We start from the raw sequence: 24,701 nt of genomic DNA, 5'->3' as shown, positions 1-24,701 counted from the left end.
AGAAAGGTTGCATACAAATGTATGTACGTGTATATAATATAGTTTTTTTTTTTTTTTTAAAGTGAAAGCAGGGTACACTAACCTGAACTCTAATAACCTCATTTAAAAAATGCCAGATACTTTTTCCTGGTGGCTGGAACTGTGTGATGGAATACGGCTGCCAGTGACAAATTTCTGTCATTGCTGTCATAGTTTTTGTACTGTCACCAAGACTTTTTTTATGGTGATTTGAAATTTACTTTTAGTGTTATTTATCTCAAACTTATTTGTTTATGTTTATTTGGCATATTTTTGAGTTTTAGAAATTTGAAAACTTGGGGAACAAGTATATTTATGGCTCATTGAAATACGTCCAGATAACTATAACTTACATTTTTTAAAAATTAATGGCATTATATGCAGCCCCTTATGTGCTCCATAGTGACACTGTCACGGTCTACAGACACAGAGCTGCTGCACATTAACACATGACTGCAGCTAATGGACTGGGCTCAGGTAGCGGAGTCCCACACGCCGACTGGCAGGCCGCTAATTATGGACGCAGCACAATAGAGACAGGCTGCCCCGGAGAACAGACAGCCACTAATTGTGGTTACCCTGGCTAATGTCACAACCTTGAAGCCAATTCCTCTGCCATCACAGGGCTGAGCAACGGTAAATGTCTGCGCATGGAGAGAATGAAAGGGGGGGGGAGTCTCTCCAATGCGAGGAAGGAGATGGGGGTTTATTCAGCAGTAACGGGTGAAGGCGGCTGACCATGGTCTCCAGCGTCCCGCCGCATTTCCATCCCGCCTCACTGGCCCCAAAACAGCAGTATCAGACGTGTTCTTTGGAAGCATGCTGACATCACTTCAGAAGTTTTCAAAAAAGGTTTTAGCAAATCTTGCATGTGTTTGGAGATTCTGAATTGGTGATGGAGAGCAGGGCTGGGCAGGATTTTAGGTGACGCCCACAGAGCACTGTTTCATTAAGGAGATGGAGGCACATGGATCCTGGAAGACACTTGATGGCATAAAAATGACATTTTTAATGACATTTTACCACTAAGCACATGCAAAATGGCGTCATGGAGGATTTTGGAACAGGGCGGGGGGTGCTGCTGTGGCTTCATGGGAAAGTTATGCATCATTATTACTACTACTACTACTGCTTAATAGGTTTGCTGCACGTGGGCTTGTTCTTTTCATATTAAGACACATTAATACCAAATAGTCCTCTATTTGTGGCGCCCCCTGGATGGATGGTGCCCTAAGCATTTGCCTATGGGCCGCCCCTGATGGAAATGAAAGTGGAGTCATGGTGCTGGGCAGAGTGTTAGTGTTTCACATCTGTCCTTTGCCTCTGTTAGGGCTGGAAGTGTGATCTTTTCCCTGAAGACTCTTTAGTCTCCCCTTACATGGAGGTCAGCAGACCAGGGTCAGTGTAAAATGGAATCAGAATGCTTTGGGTCAGTTGTGAGCCTCTAGTCTGTAATTGCCTTTGTTATTCTGTAGGAATCTGCAAAAGGAGTTATGAATCTTTATTACTGTTTATGGGCTTGTATGTAATGAGTCTATGAAGATTGTGAGCTATGATTAGAAATGAGTTGCTGGTTTAGGTTATGAATATGTAAGATACATTTTAAGTGTGTGTGGTAAATGTTTAGGATTGTTTACGAGTCAATGCTGTGCATTTTTGTGCTAAAACTCTGTTGTAATGGACATTTGAATGTTTATTGGCCTTTTGTGATGAACCTGTGAAGGGTCTCTGTTGTGGATTATGAGTCTACGCTGTACCCCTAGATTTAATGTGTGTGCCTGTATGTGTGTTGGTGTGTACGACACACAATGATATGTGATTATTGGTTTTTGAGTACGTTTCTCAGTAGTGTAACCATTTGCCTCATTATAGTGTTTGTGTCTTTCTGTCTGGTGCTTTGCATGTGTGCGTGTGTGGGTGAGTATAGAGGATTTTTAGAGAGGGTTTTCAGATGGATGGATTAGTGGAAATCTCACAACGAGAGCCAATCAGTCACACAGACTTATTAAACCCACAGATCCTACAGCATCCTCTGTGTTCCTCTCCTCAGCATCCCCACCCCTCCGTCCTCACACTGCCTGCCTCTCTCTTTTGGATTTCACATTTACTACCTCTGCCTCTTTGTGCCCCCCCCCCTCGCTCTTTCTCGCTCTCTTGCTCCCTCCACCCTCTTTTCTCTCTATCTTTCTTTCTCCCCCACCCTCCTCCTCTCTCTCTGTCTCTCTCTCTCCCTCCCCCCACCCTCTTCTCTCTCGCTCTCTATCTCTCTCTCCCTCCCCCACCCTCCTCCTCTCCCTCCCTCCCTCCCTCCCTCGTACTCCTCCATTCTCTCTGCTCTGTGCTTGTTGTGCTGTCCGGTTGCTGTGGAGATGTTAATAGGATCAGACGGGTCTTACGTGTGTCTGGGTGCGATCAGGGCGACACTGTTCACCTTTTGGTTTATTGGGCTGCTTTGTGTGGCACATCCTCCAGATGCCTGAGTTCCGTCCGCGTTGTTCCATCCCCCGATCGCTACTGGGGGTGTGGCTGTGTGGCACAGCCACGGGGAAGTGTGTTGTTCCAGTGTGGTGTTAGTATTCTGTTCTGATATTTCCATTTTCAGGGCTGCTGCCCTGTAGCTCTCACTGTTCCTGTTCATGTGTGTGGGAGTCTTTGTCTTTATTGTTATAAATGTGATAAATGAGTTTTGTGTTGTATGTGTTATGCATGTTTGCATGTAGGTGTGTGTGTGTGTGTGTGTGTGTGTGTGTGTGTGTGTGTTGGTCGTGCTGGTGTCCTACTGACCACACCATCTGCTCTCTCTATCCTGCAGGATTATGATCTGAGTCAGCTCCAGCAGCCCGACACCATGGAGCCAGAAGCCATCAAGCCAGTGGGCATCCGCCGTCTTGACGAGCGACCCCTCCACCCCGAGCCGCAGTATCCCGTCCGGTCAGCTGCGCCACACCCTGGCGACATCGGTGACTTCATCCACGAGGTATGGCCTGAAAGACATGTGCTCCTCTCATCTTTCAACTGGGTGGGGCCTTGCAGCAGGGACGCTGTACGATGTGAATCCAGTCTGTAGCCGGTGGGAGTTAAAGATTAATGAGAGCAGAGGAGCGCCTCCCTTCAGCTGCTGGAGTGGGCGGGTTAATGGGTGGCCTAGTGGGATGCATTGGGCGGCAGCCATGTTGGAGTTCCTGTTTAGGATCCTGGCTCCTCCCATCTAACAGCCTGTTTCAGCAGACGCCCCATGCCGCTTGTGTTCTGGCCAGTGCTGCCTCCACCTAAACTCGGTGTGCGATTGGTCACAGCAAGCATGTGCTATTGGCAAGATGACCCTGCAACCCAAAGTCCTCAGCATGTCATCCTCCTTTTTATCTCCTCCTGTCTCTGCACCCTTTGATCATGGATTTCACCAGATGCCGCCCCCATCACTAACACTTAGTGGCGTGCAGCGGCCATCCGACAGGCGGGCCGGAATTAAGACATTTGTCACGTTTATCTCCCTTTCCTTTGAACACGCTGGTCTGTTAGACTAACGCGTGCTTGTCAAACCATCACATTTGTGGTGGAGATGCGAGGAGGATGGAGCGAGGAGCATTTCTCCTGGGATCTTTTGTCTAGTATCTCCTCTCAGTAACCTCAGGCACTTGTTGATGTCACATATAAAGGGCGAAATGCGGAATAAAAAGGATGGCCATGTATTTTTAAGCAGCTCCAACAGACCAGGGCTCCACTGGAAGTCGGTGGCTCCATCACATGTACTTTGAATAAGACAGTCGGCCTGTTCTCTTCTCTCCCCCCGTCTCTCTCACGCTCTCCCAAACTCCTTCAAGCACTTTTGTGCTCTTGTCAGCTCAATTTATTTCATTTTGTGTTTTTTTCCTCCTTTATTCTCGCCTTGTGAAACCAGGGAACACGTAGAAGAGCCTAGTAATTGCCTCATAATACTGCAGAATGCAACAAATACCTCAAAAAATACTACAAAGCCTTTTAATGGAACATGATTTGTCATTTTCTGCAGGTCCTTTGAACAGTTTTTGGCATTTTTGGGACCAAGCCATTCATTTAAAATCAAAACAACATGGATAACACTACAAAGTACTGTAGTCTATTAAGTTTATGCAACTGAAATAATAATAATGCCAATCATAATTTTTTTTCTATGTCGATTGGGTGTTCGTGTTTTTTTTCTTTTGCTTTAGTGGACTTTCTATAAGAGATCTACAAAGTTTTCTGTACTACAGAATGATCTTAGTTTTTTTTAGGAAGAGAGAGGTGAGATTAAATATCATTCTCGCTTTTTTATAACTGCGAGCTGAACGCTGCCATTGGATTGAGGGTTTTTTCATTACTCACCCAGCATGCCGGCCCACATCCAATCCTCCACACGGCACGGCATAGTCCGTCAGCTCAGCCGACCACCGGAGAAGGGCGGCTGGGGAGGATGGCGGGGGGAGGGGGAAATTAGAAAAAAGAGCAGGCATCAAATCCACCCAAAAAACAACTGCGCCTGACTGAGCGCCTGACCTCGTGAGTGAACTGTGGGAGGGCTGTGTTGCCCTCTACCTGAGCCGGCCCCTCTCTGCTGGGAACGGTCACATGATACTGACATCTCTGAGAGTGCCAGTTTATCCTCTATTCATACTGGGCTGCTGGTGCACAAATATATTTTATTTCTGTTCAGTCTGGCCAGAAAACCCACATAATGCAAGATGACCTTTTCACTATTCACTGGGTTTCTTGCTGAGTTCTGTGTAATGCCTCTTCAGTGGTAAAGGACCCATGACATGAAAATTTCCCTTTGTGAGAATATTTAACATTAATACGAGTTCCTCTAGCCTGTCTATGGTCCTGCAGTGGCTAGAAATGGTTATAGGTGTAAAGAGTGCTTTGGCCATTCTGCTTCACCGTTCAGAGAGCGGCAACTCAAACGGTCGGATTTCTCCCCTTATGTTGTCGTAAGGTGAAATGTTACCTTCTGTTCACACCTGTCCCCTAAAAGGAACTCGACCATCTTGGCTTGCACACATGTGAAGCAATGCAGTTACTCAGCAATTGGACATAAAAATGAGCACAAATGTATTTCCAGAATTCCTGTCTGCACCAAACATTGTGGTTGATGAACGGTGTTGATGGCGTCATTTCCGCGAATGCCCCCTCAACTTCTACAGGCTGCTCTCTTCCTCATCTTGCCTCTACCCGCCTCATTTGCATTTAAAGCTCAAGACATCGAACCGGCATGTCCTGGGGAAATCTCATTGTGTGACTGGATTAAAATGGCTGTAATTTTGAAACAAGGCTGAATTTCTGAAAGAGACTTCAGATACAGTATTAGGGGATCACTAATAAACGCAAAAAAAAAAAATTTTATGTCAGTGGACCTTTAATTGGGAAGAGTCGGGCGGGTCTGTGACATATAAAGGGTATTTATAATGTGGCGGGTGTTTGGTTTGTATCTGTCCGCCCGCAGGAATAGACTGGGAATTGAGTCTTCACCTTTTCTTCCCTGCCTGCTCTGCATAATGCCATCCTGCTCAGAGTCGTGCCCGTTTTGGAGGAGACGTGTTGAGCGGCTCTGAAGTGATTTCATGAAGACTCTGCCTCTCGCTCCACGTTTGGGCTGCATCCTGCCTGACAGGGCCCATTAACCGGCCAGTGTGCTGCTGGCTGAAGATGTCCGCTTGTTGTCTTGTACACACTTGATGACTCACTTTAATGGAATGCCCAGGGAGCTCTGTGATTGGCCTGCCATTTCCCGGCGCCGGTGAGGTGTGAGCTTTGGCAGGGCAGAGTTAACTACTGGAGCAGCAACAGATGTAATTGCAACGAACAATCCATCTGTCATATTTCTGGCCAAATTATCAGCACTGCGGCCCTGAGCAAACACTTAACAAGAGCTAACAAGAGGAAAATAATCAGACAGTATAAAGGCGCTGCATTTGTCACCTCCGTTTTTCATTTTTAGGTATCAGGGAAAGTGAGACTTTTGTAAGGGAGGGATTCAGTTATCAACCAAAGCACAAATTTGTTGAAATTGTTAAAAGGCTGTGGTGGTTGTGACTGCAGCAGGGAATTCTGTAGTGATTGTGACTGTAGCAGGGAAGGCTGTGGTGGTTGTGACAGTAGTAGGACCAGTTGTAGTGGTTGTGACTGTAGCAGGACCAGTTGTGGTGGTTGTGACTGTAGCAGGGCCAGTTGTGGTGGTTGTGACTGTAGCAGGGCCAGTTGTGGTGATTGTGACTGTAGCAGGGAATTATGTGGTGGTTGTGACTGTAGCAGGGAAGGCTGTGGTGGTTGTTACTGTAGCAGGGCCAATTGTGATGGTTGTGACTGTAGCAGGGCCAGCTGTGGTGGTTGTGACTGTAGCAGGGAAGGCTGTGGTGGTTGTGACAGTAGTAGGACCAGTTGTGGTGGTTGTGACTGTAGCAGGACCAGTTGTGGTGGTTGTGACTGTAGCAGGGCCAGTTGTGGTGGTTGTGACTGTAGCAGGGCCAGTTGTGGTGATTGTGACTGTAGCAGGGAATTATGTGGTGGTTGTGACTGTAGCAGGGAAGGCTGTGGTGGTTGTTACTGTAGCAGGGCCAGTTGTGATGGTTGTGACTGTAGCAGGGCCAGTTGTGATGGTTGTGACTGTAGCTGGGCCAGCTGTGGTAGTTATGACTGTAGCAGGGAATTCTGTGGTGGTTGTGACTGTAGTAGGACCAGTTGTGGTGGTTGTGACTGAAGCAGGGAAGGCTGTGGTGGTTGTGACTGTAGCAGGAAATTCTGTGATGGTTGTGACTGTAGCAAGGAATTCTGTGGTGGTTGTGACTGTAGCACGGAATTCTGTGGTGGTTGTGACTGTAGTAGGACCAGTTGTGGTGGTTGTGACTGTAGCAGGGAAGGCTGTGGTGGTTGTGACTGTAGCAGGGAAGGCTGTGGTGGTTGTCACTGTAGCAGGGCCGGCTGTGGTGGTTGTGACTGTAGCAGGGCCAGCTGTAGTGGTTGTGACTGTAGCAGGGCCAGCTGTGGTGGTTGTGACTGTAGCAGGGAATTCTGTGGTGGTTGTGACTGTAGCAGGGAATTCTATGGTGGTTGTGACTGTAGCGGGGAATTCTATGGTGGTTGTGACTGTAGCAGGGAATTCTATGGTGGTTGTGACTGTAGCAGGGCCAGCTGGGGTGGTTATGACTGTAGCAGGGAATTCTGTGGTGGTGGTAACTGTAACAGGGAAGGCTGTGGAGGTTGTGACTGTAGCAGGGCCAGCTGTGGTGGTTGTGACTGTAGCAGGGCCAGCTGTGGTGGTTGTGACTGTAGCAGGGAATTCTGTGGTGGTTGTGACTGTATCAGGGCCAGTTGTGGTGATTGTGACTGTAGCAGGGCCAGCTGTGGTGGTTATGACTGTAGCAGGGAATTCTGTGGTGGTTGTGACTGTAGCAGGGAATTCTGTGGTGGTGGTAACTGTAACAGGGAAGGCTGTGGAGGTTGTGACTGTAGCAGGGCCAGCTGTGGTGGTTGTGACTGTAGCAGGGAATTCTGTGGTGGTTGTGACTGTATCAGGGCCAGTTGTGGTGATTGTGACTGTAGCAGGGCCAGCTGTGGTGGTTATGACTGTAGCAGGGAATTCTGTGGTGGTTATGACTGTAGCAGGGAATTCTGTGGTGGTGGTAACTGTAACAAGGAAGGCTGTGGAGGTTGTGACTGTAGCAGGGCCAGCTGTGGTGGTTGTGACTGTAGCAGGGAATTCTGTGGTGGTTGTGACTATATCAGGGCCAGTTGTGGTGATTGTGACTGTAGCAGGGCCAGCTGTGGTGGTTATGACTGTAGCAGGGAATTCTGTGGTGGTTGTGACTGTAGCAGGGAATTCTGTGGTGGTGGTAACTGTAACAGGGAAGGCTGTGGAGGTTGTGACTGTAGCAGGGCCAGCTGTGGTGGTTGTGACTGTAGCAGGGAATTCTGTGGTGGTTGTGACTGTATCAGGGCCAGTTGTGGTGATTGTGACTGTAGCAGGGCCAGCTGTGGTGGTTATGACTGTAGCAGGGAATTCTGTGGTGGTTGTGACTGTAGCAGGGCCAGTTGTGGTGATTGTGACTGTAGCAGGGCCAGCTGTGGTGGTTATGACTGTAGCAGGGAATTCTGTGGTGGTTGTGACTGTAGCAGGGAATTCTGTGGTGGTGGTAACTGTAACAGGGAAGGCTGTGGAGGTTGTGACTGTAGCAGGGCCAGCTGTGGTGGTTATGACTGTAGCAGGGAATTCTGTGGTGGTTGTGACTGTAGCAGGGAATTCTGTGGTGGTGGTAACTGTAACAGGGAAGGCTGTGGAGGTTGTGACTGTAGTAGGACCGGTTGTGGTGGTTGTGACTGTAGCAGGGAAGGCTGTAGTGGTGGTGACAGTAGCAGGGAATTCTGTGGTGGTGGTAACTGTAACAGGGAAGGCTGTGGTGGTTGTGACTGTAGTATGTCCAGTTGTGTTGGTTGTGATTTACTAAACCAGCAACTTTGAAATCGTCTGCACTAAAACCCTGTTGGAGTTGTGGGACAGATGTCAGACATGCTGGTTAATCGCTTGTGTGCATTAGAGAATCTTATTGGATCTCTGAACTGTAGTTACCCCTGTGGTACATGTGTCATAAACTCTCACTGGGAATATTGAATTCACTGAACACTGTCTCTCTCTCGTGCTCTCTCTCTCACTCACACTACTGGATGTTTCTTCCCCTCAGCTTAAAGGGCTGCGAAATGGTGTTTAGGAGCTTTGAAGCGGGTGTGAATTTTTGAAAACGTTTGTGTGATGTGGAGAAGCACAGAGTTCACCAGCTGAAGGGGTTGGCGATTCTCATGAGGGTCTTGATAACCTCACATCAGATAGGGCAGGTCTCTCAGCCAGAGAACATCTCCAGATCCTTGTCCCATCAACCACGACCATGAAACCCAGACAAAGATCTGATTTTTTGAGCACTGGAGAACTGTAAATAGTACATTAGCCCCGCTCAGACTAGCAGCCCAGGAGACTCCTGGACAGTTCAGTCACAGCGATGACCTCAATCTCCTTCTCCCCTTCTCATCTCCCCGCTTTTTCTTCACAGGGTCTTAAAGCAGCAGATAATGATCCCACAGCCCCACCTTACGACTCTCTGCTGGTATTTGACTATGAGGGCAGTGGCTCCACCGCCGGATCTCTCAGCTCCATCAACTCATCGAGCAGTGGGGGGGACCAGGATTACGATTACCTCAACGACTGGGGTCCCCGTTTCCGCAAGCTGGCAGACATGTATGGCGGCAATGATGAATAAACACACCAATTTGGCTACAGAGGACGTGGAACAGAAGAAGAACCTTCTTTTTCTAGAATTGATGAGTGAGGACAGCTTCTGATTTTCGATTTCCCCTGCAGAGATACTGAATGACAGTGAGAAGTTTCAAATTGTCAAATCATAACAAGCAGCAACACAGACACACAGGCCCTAGGCTTATCATTGTAGTCTACGCATACATACATCAGCTTGTTGGAGCAGGAGGAGGGGCGCGGCTGATCTGTCACTGCAGGGGGAACAGAGGGGCTCAGACACACTTGAATTTCAGCGTACAGGAGCACTGGGATTTAACGTGCCTTTTTGTACATTTTTTGGATCTGAATGATTAGTTTTATGTTCGAGGCTTTAATGGTAATGACTTTTGGAGTGATTTCAGAACATTAAGAAGTATGTTAATCAGTGGTATGCTTCTCCATGCTTTTTTTTTTTTTTGGTTACTCTGTACTGCAGTTTGTTGAAAAAAAAAAGATTATTTAAAGTAACTGCAATGGTAACAAATGAAGGATTGTTTAACTCGGTCGGGATGAAATGAACCCTGCGCACTGTACAGTTCAGTAGACTTTTAGACTTTTTTTCACTAAAAATTTAAACATATGCAGCTGGTTGCAAATAAAGGGATAAATCATAAATCATACTTTTGTAGCAAAAGAAGTTTTAATTTGTTTTTCTTTCTGAAGTGATGTAGTATTTTGACAAAAAAAAAAAAAAGAAATTGAAACTGTTTATTTTGTTCTAATTAATGTACACTTCATTTGCCTTAGTCCTCATCTGGTACTTTAAATTTTTACTTCACTGTAAAAAAAATGTGTGTACATACCCCCTCCCACCCCTTTTTTTTTCTTTTTTTATGTAGTCTATGAGAGTGCAAAAAGTACAGAACTTGTAAATGTATAATTTGGACTACAAATTCAACATTTTTGCATGTTTTTATCTTTTCACAACAAAAAATTATTTGCAAAATTTATTTACAAAAAATTGACAAAAAAATCTTAAGTGGGTGGCATACAATGTGTAGAAGGTACGAGTCTTTTTGTATAAAAATATTGGAAAAATTTACTCAATAAAAAAGGAAAAAAAATTAAAAACAAAAATGTTGTCAGCACAACTGTTTGAATTTGTACCAAAAAGAAGGGGGGTGGGGTGGGGGACGTCACCACAGGCACTAATGACTGAATCAGCTTTAAACTGACACGGGGCTCCGCGAGCAGAGCAGGGCTGTGTGGATACTCTAATGTACTGGAATACGAATGATTCACCTCTGACCCCAAACACCAGAATAAAATGCTAATTTTTGGCGCGAGTGCTTCTCTTTCCTCTCTTCTTTTCTTTTCTGCATGAAAAAGCAAAAGTAACACTTAGCTCAGAATTAGTAGGCAGTCTTGAACAGAGCCTGGCCCAGGTCTCTTCAGCCGTCCTGATCAGTTGGAGGAGTTCACCTTGGGACGTCCTCGTTCTTAAACCTGCTGTTCCAGCCGCGGGGGGTAGGGGAAGCTGTCAGTCCTGTGCTGGAGGGGGGTGTCAGGGTCATCCATCCTCAGACCAGTACGATGGAGCTGTCAGTGAAAAGGCCGTTGTTCTTCCCGGTTCTCAGGCGTAGGCTTCCCCTGGGGCTCTTTTCAGCAGGGACACGCCGTTCTGCATCTCGAGCAGACAGTGTGCAGAGACCCCCATCATGCAGACCCCTCAACCAAACTGCTCCCAAAACAACCCAGTTCCTCTTAACAATATCTTTACAATAGATATCACGAATAAACACAAGCCATCTAATGGCGTTGAATTTCCACATGACCAGAGGGCGTGGCCAGTGACCTATGACCACCATCTGTACCCAGCGTGTCTGATAACTGTTATTAAATAATTACGCTGCTTAATTGTTCTGGTCCTTCTTTACTCATGAATGAGGACATTTGTAAGGTCAGCACGTGTGATGGAGGTGAGTTAGCTCGTTTAAGGTGCACGAGCCCGGATGAGGGCTTCCCATCGGTGGGTTTAGTAGGAAGGTAGGGTTGATTTCCGTCCGATCCTCACCAGGGGAACAGTGACAACTCCTGTCCACTGAACACATGAGCGGTGTGTATAATAACCATATCTTAAACTTGTATCACGATGAATGCAGATCTAAAAACAATCAAAAAATTATATGTACAATTATCAAGTCAAATATCGTTTGTGTGTGTATATATATATTTGACATGCAAGAGGAAGTGTGTTCAGTACATGAGAAGACTTTGATGTTGACAGCAGGTTGAATCTTGGATGAATGTTCTCCAGAGGCTGGGCAGGGCCTGATTTTGGCGAAAACGTGTAAACACCATAGCAGTGGCAAAAAAGTGAGCACTTTTCTGGGTGTGTTGGGGCTGAGGCACCAAAACTGGACTGACATTTTATTTTTATTTTAAATTATAGAACAACATGTGCAACATAATTCATTGACTGTTATCAGAATGTTAAAAAAAGGATTACCAGTAAAGAGACGGAAAGAAAAAAAATCATACAAAATACAAAATTAAATAAATTATTATGAAATGTAAATAATAATAACAAATAATGGTAACTACATATTCGTGGACGGATGCAAAGAGAATAGAAAAGGTTTTCAAAGGTTTTAAGCAGTAAACGCAACCAGAATAAAATGACAGATTAGGGCCTTGCACCTACTTTATTTCACGGGGATTTAGAGAACCCAGGAGATGAAAACAAGAAAGGATGGCTTGCTTGTATCGTGGGGATACAAATCCTGGATCTTGTAAAGCACCATATCACAACTGAGACCATCTTGGGACCACACCTACTGCCACACAAATAGCACCTCCCAACCATCCCCCTTGAATACTTGCCAGGAACTCAGCAAACGTAATGCAAACTTTTCAGTTTTATGGCCGATATTTATTATTTTTGAGATCATTTGGTTATGCTTAAGTGCCACTACCACAACTAACCAACCAGACACATGCAGATGATGCCATGGAAAGTGTGAATGCTCTGCATCTTACAGGCGTGCTCACTTGCAGCACTGATTTACACCATCACTCATATATGCACCTCCACCAGCAGAGGTAACGCAGCCATCTCCATTACTGATGAGGGGGTCACCCTGGCTAACGAAAACTGTGCTGCCGCTGCTGCTGCTGACCCATGCAACCCCTGACCTTTCGACCTGCTGGAAAGACGAATGAGCTCTCCGTAAGCTTGACAGATACAGACACATCCAAAATCTGGATGCTGCTCGACACCTACAGACGTCTGACCTTCAGCACCCAAGCGGGAGTCTCCAGTCTTCCGGCTAAGCAGTTCACCACAATATGCTCAGCAGATTTTTATTCAAAATCATCAGATGAAATGCGAAGAATATTTATTTTGTACATACAAAGTTTGCGTGAAGTTAGAGCAGGAGAATTTTACTAATACTGTATATGTGTGTGCATGTGTCTTTTCTTAAAGAGTCAGCAGACATTAGCAATCTTCCAATGACCTCAAAGATATTCCCATCTCTGACCCCTGTCACTAATTCCCTGACCTCTGATGGACGAAACTGCATTATGGGGAAATGACTGCACGATGATAGTATTTGGAGTATTTTACAGAGTGTCCCAATCATGGGGTGGACCGGTAGATAAACTGAAAATGCAGCTTGAAACATTTACATTACTTGAACCGCCCCCCATTCCTTCTTGTTTTTGCAATATGTGCAATATGTAAATACAGTATTTTTTTAATAGAAGATTTGGCGAAGTTGTAATGCTCTCTCACTGCAATTCATTCATAACTCCATCCAAAAAACACTGATTGCTCTACAGCCTCCATCGGGCCTTCACCATGTTTTATGGATAGCTGTAGTTCTTGTGCAGTTCTTGTGTAATTTGGCGCATGCCAGCCTTGTTTCCTTTCCTTGACCTTCTGAATGCAAAATATGAAGAAATGTGGAATGGCAGCACATTTGGCTGTGACTGTGGCTGCACATTCTTTAGAAGCCGCCTCAGCCTACTGCTTGTGATGTCATTCTCTGGCACAGCTGACTGGGGCTTGAATTTCGGCCTGTTAGGTAAGGAAGTGGACCCGTAATCAGAAGGTTGCCGGTTCGAATCCCGAGCTGCCATGGTGCCACTGAGGTGCCACTGAGCGAAGCACTGTCCCCACACACTGCTCCCCTGTCATGGCTGCCCACTGATCACCAATGCTGTGTTTTACAATCACTTTCACTTTACTTTTTGATTAAAAGAAATGCTAAACCATGTTCTTTCCTGAAAGGCAAAAATTGCAGTGAACATCCATTTTTTTTAATAAAATTGTTAAAAATGTCTGTGAGTTACTGTAAATATTTTAGTGAGCAGAACAACTGAAAGGCAAGTTCAAAGTGACAGATTTTTTTTTTTTTATATTATTGTAAAGACTTCAACTTTTTGCTTTTGGTCATGGCTTATTTTGGTTGTCCACTCAATTAACTGTTGAAAATAAGGGACAATTTGTTACGAAAAATTTGTCACTATTTGTCCTGTAACCTATATCTTCTAAAAATCAATACATACTAACTACTGAACCACTGAAACTGGATAGAAATTTATATAAAACCACTTACACATTTGAAACTGACTGAGCTGAAAACAATAAACACATTTAAACATAAGAAATTATCAGTAAAAGACATGCAATGGAATAAAAGTTGGACTTGATCCACGTGATTCTGTATGCCGTCAGATATAAAAGTGACACATTTATATGTATGCATTTGGCTTATGTAGTTAATTTGTCCTATTAGAAGACATTCTATAAATGTGACTTCATTATGTTGTTCACTCCCCCAGCTCAAGCACCCAGATCTACCTGCAATCTGCCTTGGTGACTAACTCTGCCTCATCAATACTCATTCTGGCCCAGCTTTGTGATGTGTGGGACTTTTTGCTCACAGGCAAATAAATTAGCTAAAGGCGAGACTGTGACAGATCGATCAGAGGCTGTTTATACAATAGGAGGTCTGTATGAAAAGAGAAAGAAAAAAAAAAACAGGCCACTGGGTCGTCCTTCCTGTCTGCTGGTTCCATTGTGGGAGCCCATTCATATGGATCGCTGTAGGGAACAAGTGACAATCTGACAGAACAAAAACAGCATAAAGCTGATAGGAGCACAAAACAAGTCTGCTTGTCTCCACTTATTTCTTCATGTGAAGCTGCAGACATAAATAATTCATATAATACCTTTCCGCACTTATCTTCGTCTGCTCCTTTGATTTGAAATAATGCATCATTTCATACAAAATTATGTCCCAATAAGCATGAATAGGCCACGATCGGCGGCGTAAACGTTGGTAAACACTGGCCATATTTGTTCTTGAAATCAGCGGTTTTATCGATTACTCGCATTTTAGTCAGCACCTCGGTTTTTTGAGCCCGGGTCTCTTTTTTTTCATAGTTCAGCCTGCTCTGGGGTCGCAGATGCTAATTGCGCGGTGGCAGGGTGACGGTGACGGAATCAGCTGAATTGCTGTGAGATTGGGTAAGAAAGGGGGTGTATTTCCGGAATTGTCCCGCTGATTATCAGAGGCGTGAAACGTATTTCCTGCGCTGCTACATGATGTTAAATGAGTTTTCACCTCTGGCAAACTAATCTCTTGCAGGGCCATATTTTTAATAGCGCTGCTCTGCCTTATTGTGACCCCCCTGCCCCCAATTCGGAGTGAAGAGCCCCTGTGCTGCACGAGCCTCTTGGCTGGAATTCAACACGGCCAACGGCAGCCTGGTGCAGAACACAGAACGGAGGAGAGGAAACTATCTCCTCCACGGGGTGGATGGCAGTCCGGAAGCATGATCGTACGGCCGTCATATTCTTCATAACTGAAACACCGCATACGTTCTCAAACTCAGAATTGTGCAGCAGTCACTCCAAATTCTGGAATAAATTCAATTGTTTGTCAAAATGCAATACATTATGCATCATAACTGTTTCATCAGCAAATTGCAGAGCCATATTTACACGATAAAGTCACAGAATCAAAAAATCTCTCAGTTGACATGCCTATGGAAGATCCGTTTCAAATCATGTTTGTGGAATGATCATGTCTGCCAACATTTATGATGGTTTTATTAGTGTTCATTTAAATAAATTAGTAGTGCTGCGTTTTGTTTACTGTACATTCTAGATCGACTTTCAGATTTTCAGATTGACTTTTTCTCAGTTTAGTATAAGAAACACCAGCGTCTCTAGTTGTCGTTTGCCGAGGGGCAAAATGATTCACGCTGGCCAGGTCCCTGAGGCAGACAGAGGAAACAGGAGAAGTGTTGACCATCCCTTACCGCATCGGTTTACCCTGCTCCTCCCTGCAGACAGGAATACTAATCCTGCTGCTGGCCCGGATCGATGGGGGGCGGCATGTGACAGGTTCTGTTCCATGCGAGGCAGAGTTCAGTGGCCCTAGGAGTGTTCGTACCGACCCTGCCACACATTCCCCAATAAACCAGATCTGGGAACCAGACCCTCCTTTTCAGGTTGACCAGTGCAGGTGACTGGCTCTGTTTTTGTTGGGTGGCTTTGCTCCCTACTTGACAGTGATGTCCAGCAGTGTTGTTTTTGACAACCATCCTAGATTTAGTCTTAGTCTTTTGGACTAAAATGTTTATTAGTTTTAGTCAAATTTTAGTCACTTCTATATGTGATAGTTTTAGTCGACAAAATCTCTAAAAGATTTTAGTCTAGTTTTAGTCAAAAAACGGTATAATCTTTTAACAAATTAATTTAGGTCAATAAGTATTGGGGATTTCTGCTGGGCAGTGTCACACATAAGTTGTGAAAATAGAAGCAGATCTATAAGTTCAACACATTGTGAGCTTGCAGATCAGCTATTTTCACCAATAATTACAATAATAAAGGAATGGTTTTAGACGTATAAGGTTTCCACCCAACTGCAAATACTTTATGATCTAATGATTGTGCATTACACACAGATAAAGTGGTAACAGTGGAATCAATGTTCATTACTCCAAAAAAACAAAAACATTCTACTTCAACAATTGCGGCTTTATTTCTCAGAATTTGCTAAAGTACAATGAATATACACATGCCCAAAATATGAGTGATGGATGAGGAACACATATGCTCAACTTGGCCTTGTCTGCCAGTGTAATTAAGATGCATATTATTTGTAAAAACAGACATCATACAACCCCACTCTATCTTTAACTTGTGCAAACAATGAAAAATAAAAGAATTAAAGATTCCAAAGAGCGATCGCCTGTTCTTTGGCACGTTGTTCCAGGGAGTCTGACTTATATTTGGATGCTGCGGCAAAGGCTGCTGGGATAGATGACTGTGCCCTGTTGTTCTTTGGCCCACCAGGTTTCTCTTTAGGAGTTCTGGTCTCTGGTTGAGGAAAAAACAAAGAAGGGATACAATTACTCTATCTCTGTATACAACGTACAACGTAGGATTACAGGTGAATACAAAACAATCAAATGTAGGTATACCATAAAAATACTCAAAATACTACCATGTTAAGAAAATAGAATGGTCTTAACTCTCACTCTATCTTAAGTCTCAAACAAGCAAAACAAAAATACATAGTTTATTAACTGGCCCTGTACTAAAACTTTCTGATCTTTCATTCTGAGCAGCAGCCAAATTATATTGTATCTGTACTTTGTGTGTGTGTGTGTGTGTGTGTGTGTGTGTGTAACTTTACTGTGAGCGCACAGGTCATGGTTAGGCCTGTAGAGCGTCACTTGTGGCTTTTAGACTGAAGCTAGCAGACTCTACGTATAACAATAACTCGACCTGTTTAACTTAACATATCAAGTTACACGCTGACAGAACATAGACACACAAAGAGATGACCACACCGTCACTGAATGTAAACATGGCTAAAGTAACACACACACACAATGAACTGACGTTAGCGTAACAAAAGCTAACTTTAGCCTGAAGTTAGCAGCCCATTTGCGGCAGGAGTATGTGGAAAACGTACTAATTTATAAGCTTACTATAAAATTTATCACGAGCCGATTGTCGAGTAACATTGTAACGTTACGTAGGCTATACGATATGTTAACAGAACTTGTAACTTACCTTCGAAAAAATATCCTTGTGGTGAGCCTTCAGGTGCCGCTTAAGGTTGGTCGTATTTTTTCCGCCTACTTTGTGGCCACATTTGTCACCGTCTTCCTTCACAATACACTCTGTTTTATTATATGCTGGGTTATATTTAAAATACACCCATACGTCGTCCCTACGTTTGCGACCACCAAGCCTCTGTGTTGAAACTGCCGCCATTGTGGTCCATTGTCTGTGATGAGTGACAACAGTGTGACGTGTTGAGCACGTTGTGCGCTGCATGCCAGGTGATCAGATTCTTTTTGGGTGTACTCTTGGCATGAACCGGGCCCGAGTACGATTGTCCCCCCTCCCCACTCTGGCCTGAACTCACATATGCTTTCAGCATTCGTGCCGGAGCACGCTTACGTCATTATGGTGGGCGGGGTTTCAGCTTAAACAGAAAGCGGCGCTCTCGCTGTTCGCAATGGAGTCCATCGTTTTATGCGTTTTGTCCAGCTGTTGTTGTATGCTCTCATCTGCCCAAATTTCCAATAAACATTGCACCTCTGCAGTAGACCAAAGCGACCCTTTCCCCGCCATGTTGGTTTTGGAACGTCGCAAAAACGTGACATCACGCCTACTGTTCCGTGCTTCAGCACGGTTAGCTCTCACACTTCATACGAACCGCGCCCGAGTCCAACTGAACCGCACCTCTTCCAACCGGGCCAGGGCCGGCTAAACGAACCGCGCCCGGGCACGGCTCGGAGCACTCGCACTAGCCAAACAAGCCGCGCTTTGGTGGTCAAACGCACTCGGACACGGTTCAAACCGCCTAGTGTGAGTACACCCTTAATTGACACGCACAATAAGCAGAAATGTCATGCATTTTAAACGTCTGACAGACCACCCACTAACATTTTCGTCCATTCTCGTCTCGTCAACGAAAACTCACACAAGTCTCGTCATGTTTTAGTCATCAAAAGAGCAGTGTTTATCTCTTCACCGTCTCGTTATCGTCATGAAAAAAAGTGACGTCAACGAAATGATTTCGTCATCGTCTTTGTTGACGAAAACAACACTGATGTCCAGCCTTTGAGTTGATGTTTTCTGGTTTTCTCCAGCTCTAGGATGTCATGGTCAGACCTCAGAAGGAAGGAGCAGCAAGAACGGCTCCCACCATGAACGCGTTTATCCCTGGTTGTTGGACTCCTGAGTCCATTGCTGGACCTTTTCTGCTGCTGCAATGTTAAAGTTCATGCTCGTGGAAACGCTTACATGCAGTTACAATCTCTTTCTCAAGGCGCTGCCACTGGGAGATGCAGACCTTGGACTAGAAGTCCAAATGAAACTATAGTGAATAATATTCATTGCTTTATCTTAAACTGTACAGACAATGTTGAGCATTAATGGAATAAGCGTTAACTGTCACCAGGGCCTCGTTCTTCATCTTCCTTTGGCGGCAGACCTCTTCACCCTTTCATTTGTACTTTTTTCCCCAACTGAGCATTAGACACAAAAAGCTACAACTAAATTTCCCCAGAGCCACAATGAGTGTAATGACCAGTCACCAACGCAGAACTAAGCAAGATAGAGAAGAGAGACAATTTGTTTTTAATGGAATACAGAACCCAGGAGATTTAAAGTCACAGCGTGCCGCAGTGTTCGCGTAATTATTATTATTTTTTTTTTTATTGCTTATTTTTAACTCAATGAACTTATAAATCTTCCAGGTCAGAGAAAAAGAAGATTAAAGTCTCAGGAATACACTTAACATATGAAAGCATTGTTTTTCCATCTACCATTTAGGTTTTACAGGGCCCTATTATAGTATTTCTGCACATGCTAAACATAGCGAAATACCTAAATATCTTTTCCATCTTTTCATATAGTGAGTAAATGTAAATCAAAGACACAAAGCTATGGAAAAACAGATATCTTCACGAAGACATTCTTCACTAAAATCTCAATTTATGGGTATGTGTCTGTGTAAATACACTTTTTGATATTCATTAACAAATTAAATATTTAATCAGCACTTTCATATGCTAAAAATGAGAGCTGGTCAAAAATACAACTAAAATTATACAAAAATGCTAATTCTACTAATTAAGAGATGGTGGTAGTAGCCTAGCTGATAACACACTCGCCTGTGAACCAGAAGACCCAGGTTCAAATCCCACTTACTACCATTGTGTCCCTGAGCAAGACATTTAACCCTAAGTTGTTCCAGGGGGGGACTGTCCCTGTAACTACTGACTGTAAGTCGCTCTGGATAAGGGCATCTGATAAATGCCATAAATGTAAATGTAAATGTAAAGAGATCTTTTCAAATTTGAAGTGTGTCTGGTTAGGGATAACCAGATTACATTGCGCTACATCGGGATTACATCGAGTTACACTGAATTTAAAGGTACCGATACATGTAAGACGTGTCTCCTGAAGGAACAGCCTTCAGTTTTCTTCTCTCTGAGTGAGATGTTCCGGTTCCTTTTGACTGAGATGGTCCAAAATAGCCTGTAAATGGCAAACAGTTGCTCCGATGTCAAAATTGAGTGTCTTTTACAATTTATCTGTCCTTAAAGCACCCCTGCTTAAAGCGTAATTCTGTCTGTCACAGAGATTTGTTAGCACATTATAAACTGCTCTCCAATAGCTATCAGAGGTCAGAGAGAGAATATCAATACAGGAGCAGGCTGGTGATGAGACATCTGCAGCGCGAGGCTCGCGATCGATAATTAATCTGCTAGAACACATTGAACTGGGCAGCAATTATTGGCCATTAGTGATTTAAATGAGTGGCAACTCATAAAATAAGAGCTAGAAACAACCAAAAGATTTAGAGTGAAATGTTTGAATGTCATCAGATTTTAAACTTGTTTTTTTTTTATGAAGGGTAAAAACTAGTATTTTGCCGTATTTTACTTTAAACAAAATGTCAAATATCCCTAATTATGTAAAAAAATAACTGATGCTGTTATTATTTAATGGAATGAATAATGTGTTGTATGGTGTGATTCAATGCAATTTACCACCACATTGTCAGGGATTCGGATGCTTGGTATTCAAATCTCTCAGCTCGGGTATAAAAGAACGAGAATATCTGCAGACAGATTTGATAATGAAAGTGAAGTGATTGTTTTTGTCAGTGAGACGCACAGCAAGCACAGCAATGTGACACAACGAGATGTGTCCCCTACATTTAAATTGGGATTTGAACCTGCAACCTTTCAGGTACCACTGCCACTCTGCTGTCATTGTTATATCATCTCAATTCTGTACTGACTGTAAAAGAATCAGTAGAAATTCATTCTTAAAACACACAGAATTCAGAAGAGTTGATAAGTACTTTTTATTTAAATGAATAAACATTATTTTAATAATAATGACTGGAACTGATATTTTTTGGCCATTGCAACTGCAATAAAAAATTTTTTTTCCCTGGGATGCATGCTGGTTCAGCTGCCAATAGCATGTACTGTCTTGCCCCGATGGTGCCATGAGCCGGCTGATATTAAACATGTATTTTTATTTGGCATCCACACTGTAAACCCTGAAGGCCACGATTTAATCATGTTGTTCACCCAAGCAACACGCACAGCACAACTTATATCCTAATATCTGGGAGAATAAATCATGCTGTATACTCTCTACTGTAATATAACTCCGTGTGCATTCACCTACAGACATCCTGCTGACAATCATAACTCAGCTGGATGAATTAAAACTTGTAATATTATCACAACCCTATTTACCTCATGTGTGAAGCTAATCATTCTTTATCAATTCCAGCGAATCAACGCTGTACAGTAAGATGTTCAATTATATCTAAAGCGCCATTATAGCTAGTTCATAATGACAAATTGCCACAGATTTAATCACCCAGTAGAGGGATCTTGTTGATGGATATGTTGGCTGGTGCTCCTCTCTCTTTTTCTGTACCGCTCCTGCCCCAGCGAGCCTCTTTCTCCCTCTTTAGTTTTGTAGGCCTCGACCTCGCTGGGTCCCCGAGGGCCTGCGGCCTTGTTTGCTCTGTCCTGTTGTCTCCTCTCAGACCTTCAGTCAGAGCAAACTCCCTGGCGACAGCTGGAAGCCCTCCAAGACAGCATCATAAGTCATAACCCCATGATATATCTGAGGGCAGCCAGATCGTATATTGTTGAGTTGACAATAGGTTCAGTAGAGAGGAGTAATTTCATTTCATCTGTAATGAGGTTGCAGAGTTCATGAACTCGGTTCAGAGGAGTGCGCACGGCTCTAAACACACACACACACACACACACACACTAAAGAAAGATTTAACAACTTGGAAAGAATGGAAGGGAACGTAGCTGCACACGCTTTACATCTCAGTTGTGCAGGCACCATGCGGCACGTCTCCCCGGGGAGGGTCCTGCACTCGCTGTTCCCGGAGAGGAAGCCCGCAGGTATAAAAGAAGAGCGCTGCAGACGGGCCTGGCGCATCGCCGCCATGATGGATTAGAGCGGGCGCGTTGCTAATGAGGGCGACTTTGGGGAAATCTGATTACCTAAAAAGCAATCGGAATAATTGGCAACGTTTAAAATGTTAATTGTTGTGGTCACATTTTCAAATGTCACTCCGCGTCGGTGGCATGGCCGCCGCATTCCTGCCACTTGCGCGGGAAGGTTAACAAGGCGACATGATATGGTAATGTGCGCAGCCCCGCGCCCCGGCGGCGTGTCCTCATTTCTGCGGCGGAGCGGGGCGCTGGGGGACACCGTGTGAGCGGAATGATGATCAACGCCGGAGAACGGGCGAGGCCGGAATGTAAGAACATTCCGGCCGGAATGGTGGCCAAGACCTAGCATGGTGCTGGTCAGACCAGCTGTTGGGTACAAAAGTGGCCTCTGCGACAGTAAAAGACGACTGGACTTGTGGTTTCCCCGGCAGGGGAATCGCGGTATTCCTTCCTCTCTCCTCTCCTGAAGGGGGAAAGCGGCACGCGTGCGAGTTGGCTGCAAGTCTGTTCACATTAAAGTGAATTAGCCTTCATCCCGTTATTAGCGACGAGAGGAGAGCCTCGGACGAGGGACCGCCATTGTCACGTCAGCCTGGCGCCGCCGGGGTGCAAATCCAGACAACTGGCTGGGATTCTGATGAGATTCAAAGTGCCCGGACCCCGGCAGTGGGGCTCTGCAGAGAGAGAGAGAGAGCAGGAAGTGGTAAAAGCGGGAGGTTTAGAAGGTGACTGGAGGATCAGGAGGAACGTGGGGACGGTGAGGGGGAATAGCGAGCCCGGCTCGGCCCTGCGGGGACAGCAGCAGTGTCACTGTGGGGGAACTGGCTGGGATTCTGCTGGGAGCCGAGTTTCGCTTTGCGTGAGGAGCAAGACTTTTTGAACAGTTTCTGTTTTTGTCATTCAGCAGGTGTTTGTAAGAGAGTCTGGATTCGGAATTTTGATTTGGAATTTGATACAGGTTCATTGTACAGAACAGAGGGTTCAGGCGTAGTCACCGTAGTCACATAACACATGTACAGTGGGACAATAAAAAAATTTACCTCAATTAAACAAACAAGATCAAATTCAGTGCATCCAGAATGTTTCACTTTTTCCTCGTTGTCTTATGTTACAGCCATATTCCAAAATTGATAAAAATGTTTTCTCTCGTAGTTCTACACACAACACCCCATAATGACAATGTGAAAAAAGTTAAAATTTATTAAAAATAAAAAAACTGCGAAAAAAGCAGTAAATGTCACTGTTCGTCATGACTAGGAAAAGGTGCTGTGATGAGAAGGTAACGTGAGATGAGATTTACATGGACCACAAAATTGGAATTAGTCCAATTTGAATATGAACAGCGATGCTTCTGAGATAAAGCCATGTAACAACCAGCATTATAAAAATCTGCCGCTTCGGTTGAGTCTGAATCGCTGACTTCCGATCACCACTTAATCCACAGCAGGATTGTGGGCTCCTCTCCTTCTCCTCTTGTCTCCTCTCCCACAAGCTCGGGCGCTGTGAGGACACGTCTTGCTCTGCTGTTGTCTTTATTGATTTCGGTTTTCCTCCATGTTAACAGCACTCCCTGCTGAACTGCATATTTATCTCAGGAAAGGGTGACGTCTCACTGCGAAGTGGAGGATGCTGTTGAAGGCCGATCCCAACATGACAACTCCTTTTAATTGACCCTGTGAGAGAAGCGTTTCAGTGACTATTCGCTCCCCTACAGAAATGGACGGATTTCATAAAATACCAACGAACCCAAACAAATGGTTAAATCTGACAAATGAGGCATGTCCAAATACTGTAAAAACTGTCACGGCTCGGATCTGGGGGCACACGTGCGGACATAACAGGACTTAACAGGCGGAGGACTGGGGGACGTCCAGGAGGAAGACAGCAGGTGAGGGAGAACGGGGCATTGGGAGGGAGTTCGGATCCTCGGCAGGAGGCAGTGCACACGGTATAGGAGTGGAGGCTTGGGTGACCGCAGTGAGGTCGTAGTTAAAGATGGCCGGCTTGACAATCGACAATACACAGAGGTGACAGGTCCATTGGAGGCATTTCGGGTGGATCAGGCAAGGGGTGTTAAAAAAGAACTGTAAATGGACAGGCAGTCGATATCCAGCAAAGAAAGGCAAGCAGCAGAGTGAATAAATTCAACATGGCCGTCGGGGTCTTACATGGGATGCCGACCTCGTCCTTGTCTGCTTCGAGCCGGGACACAAACTGAAGAGCATTAAGCAATAGTTTTGTCTCCCTGTTTGATTCCACTGCTGGTCTCTTCCATTGTTTGTGCTGCACATGATTCTGTATTTCCCAAGACACATGGCCGTCACCAGAAGCTGTCTTCCGCACTGAGCTCAATCTGGCGACGATGTTGAAGAAGATGGAATCATGACCCGAAAGGGGATTTGTTGTGAGAGAGAAAATTCAAGGCCAACTATTATAAAGCACTGCCATCCAGAGAGCTCACATTGAGGATGCTGGGTAAATTCCTTCTACCCTGGGATGGGACCAGATCGGACGGTTCCACTCTGCCAGCATAGCTGAGAGAGAAAAAGCACTGATAACGGGTTGGGATAAGCATGAAGTAAGCATGAAAGCATCCATGGAGTCTCTCCCACTGAAATTTAGCTGTAATCTTTTTATGATGTGAGCATATATTTTTTCACAATGGTTGCCAGATAGAACAGTAACACAGTATACTGTAGGCTTGTTATGCAGCAGCACTAAAGATGTCCCTTGTGTGCTGGGTATGACAATGACCTTGACTTTCATCAGACTGCCACATGCGTCTTTGCATTTTTTGTGAATGTATTATTTACATTTACAGCATTTATCAGACGCCCTAATCCAGAGCGATTTACAATCAGTAGTTACAGGGACAGTCCCCCCCTGGAGAAGTTTAGGGTTAAGT

At 44.7% G+C, this 24,701-nt stretch overlaps 1 protein-coding gene across 1 annotated transcript in view; it reads left to right on the top strand.

Annotated features, from left to right (window-relative positions):
* Nucleotides 1-9,941, top strand: part of cdh2 (cadherin 2, type 1, N-cadherin (neuronal)) — a 48,258-nt gene extending 38,317 nt beyond the window's left edge. The window contains exons 15-16 of the mRNA XM_028976260.1: nt 2,831-2,995; nt 9,072-9,941. Coding sequence (XP_028832093.1) covers nt 2,831-2,995; nt 9,072-9,278 — 372 coding nt within the window. The 3' untranslated portion in view covers nt 9,279-9,941. The remainder of the gene's footprint in view (nt 1-2,830; nt 2,996-9,071) is intronic.
* Nucleotides 9,942-24,701: the final 14,760 nt, after the last annotated feature.

This window comes from Denticeps clupeoides, chromosome 4 (assembly GCF_900700375.1).
Source record: "Denticeps clupeoides chromosome 4, fDenClu1.1, whole genome shotgun sequence".
NCBI classification, from domain to species: domain Eukaryota; kingdom Metazoa; phylum Chordata; class Actinopteri; order Clupeiformes; family Denticipitidae; genus Denticeps; species Denticeps clupeoides.
This window is presented reverse-complemented; position numbering and strand designations above follow the sequence as displayed.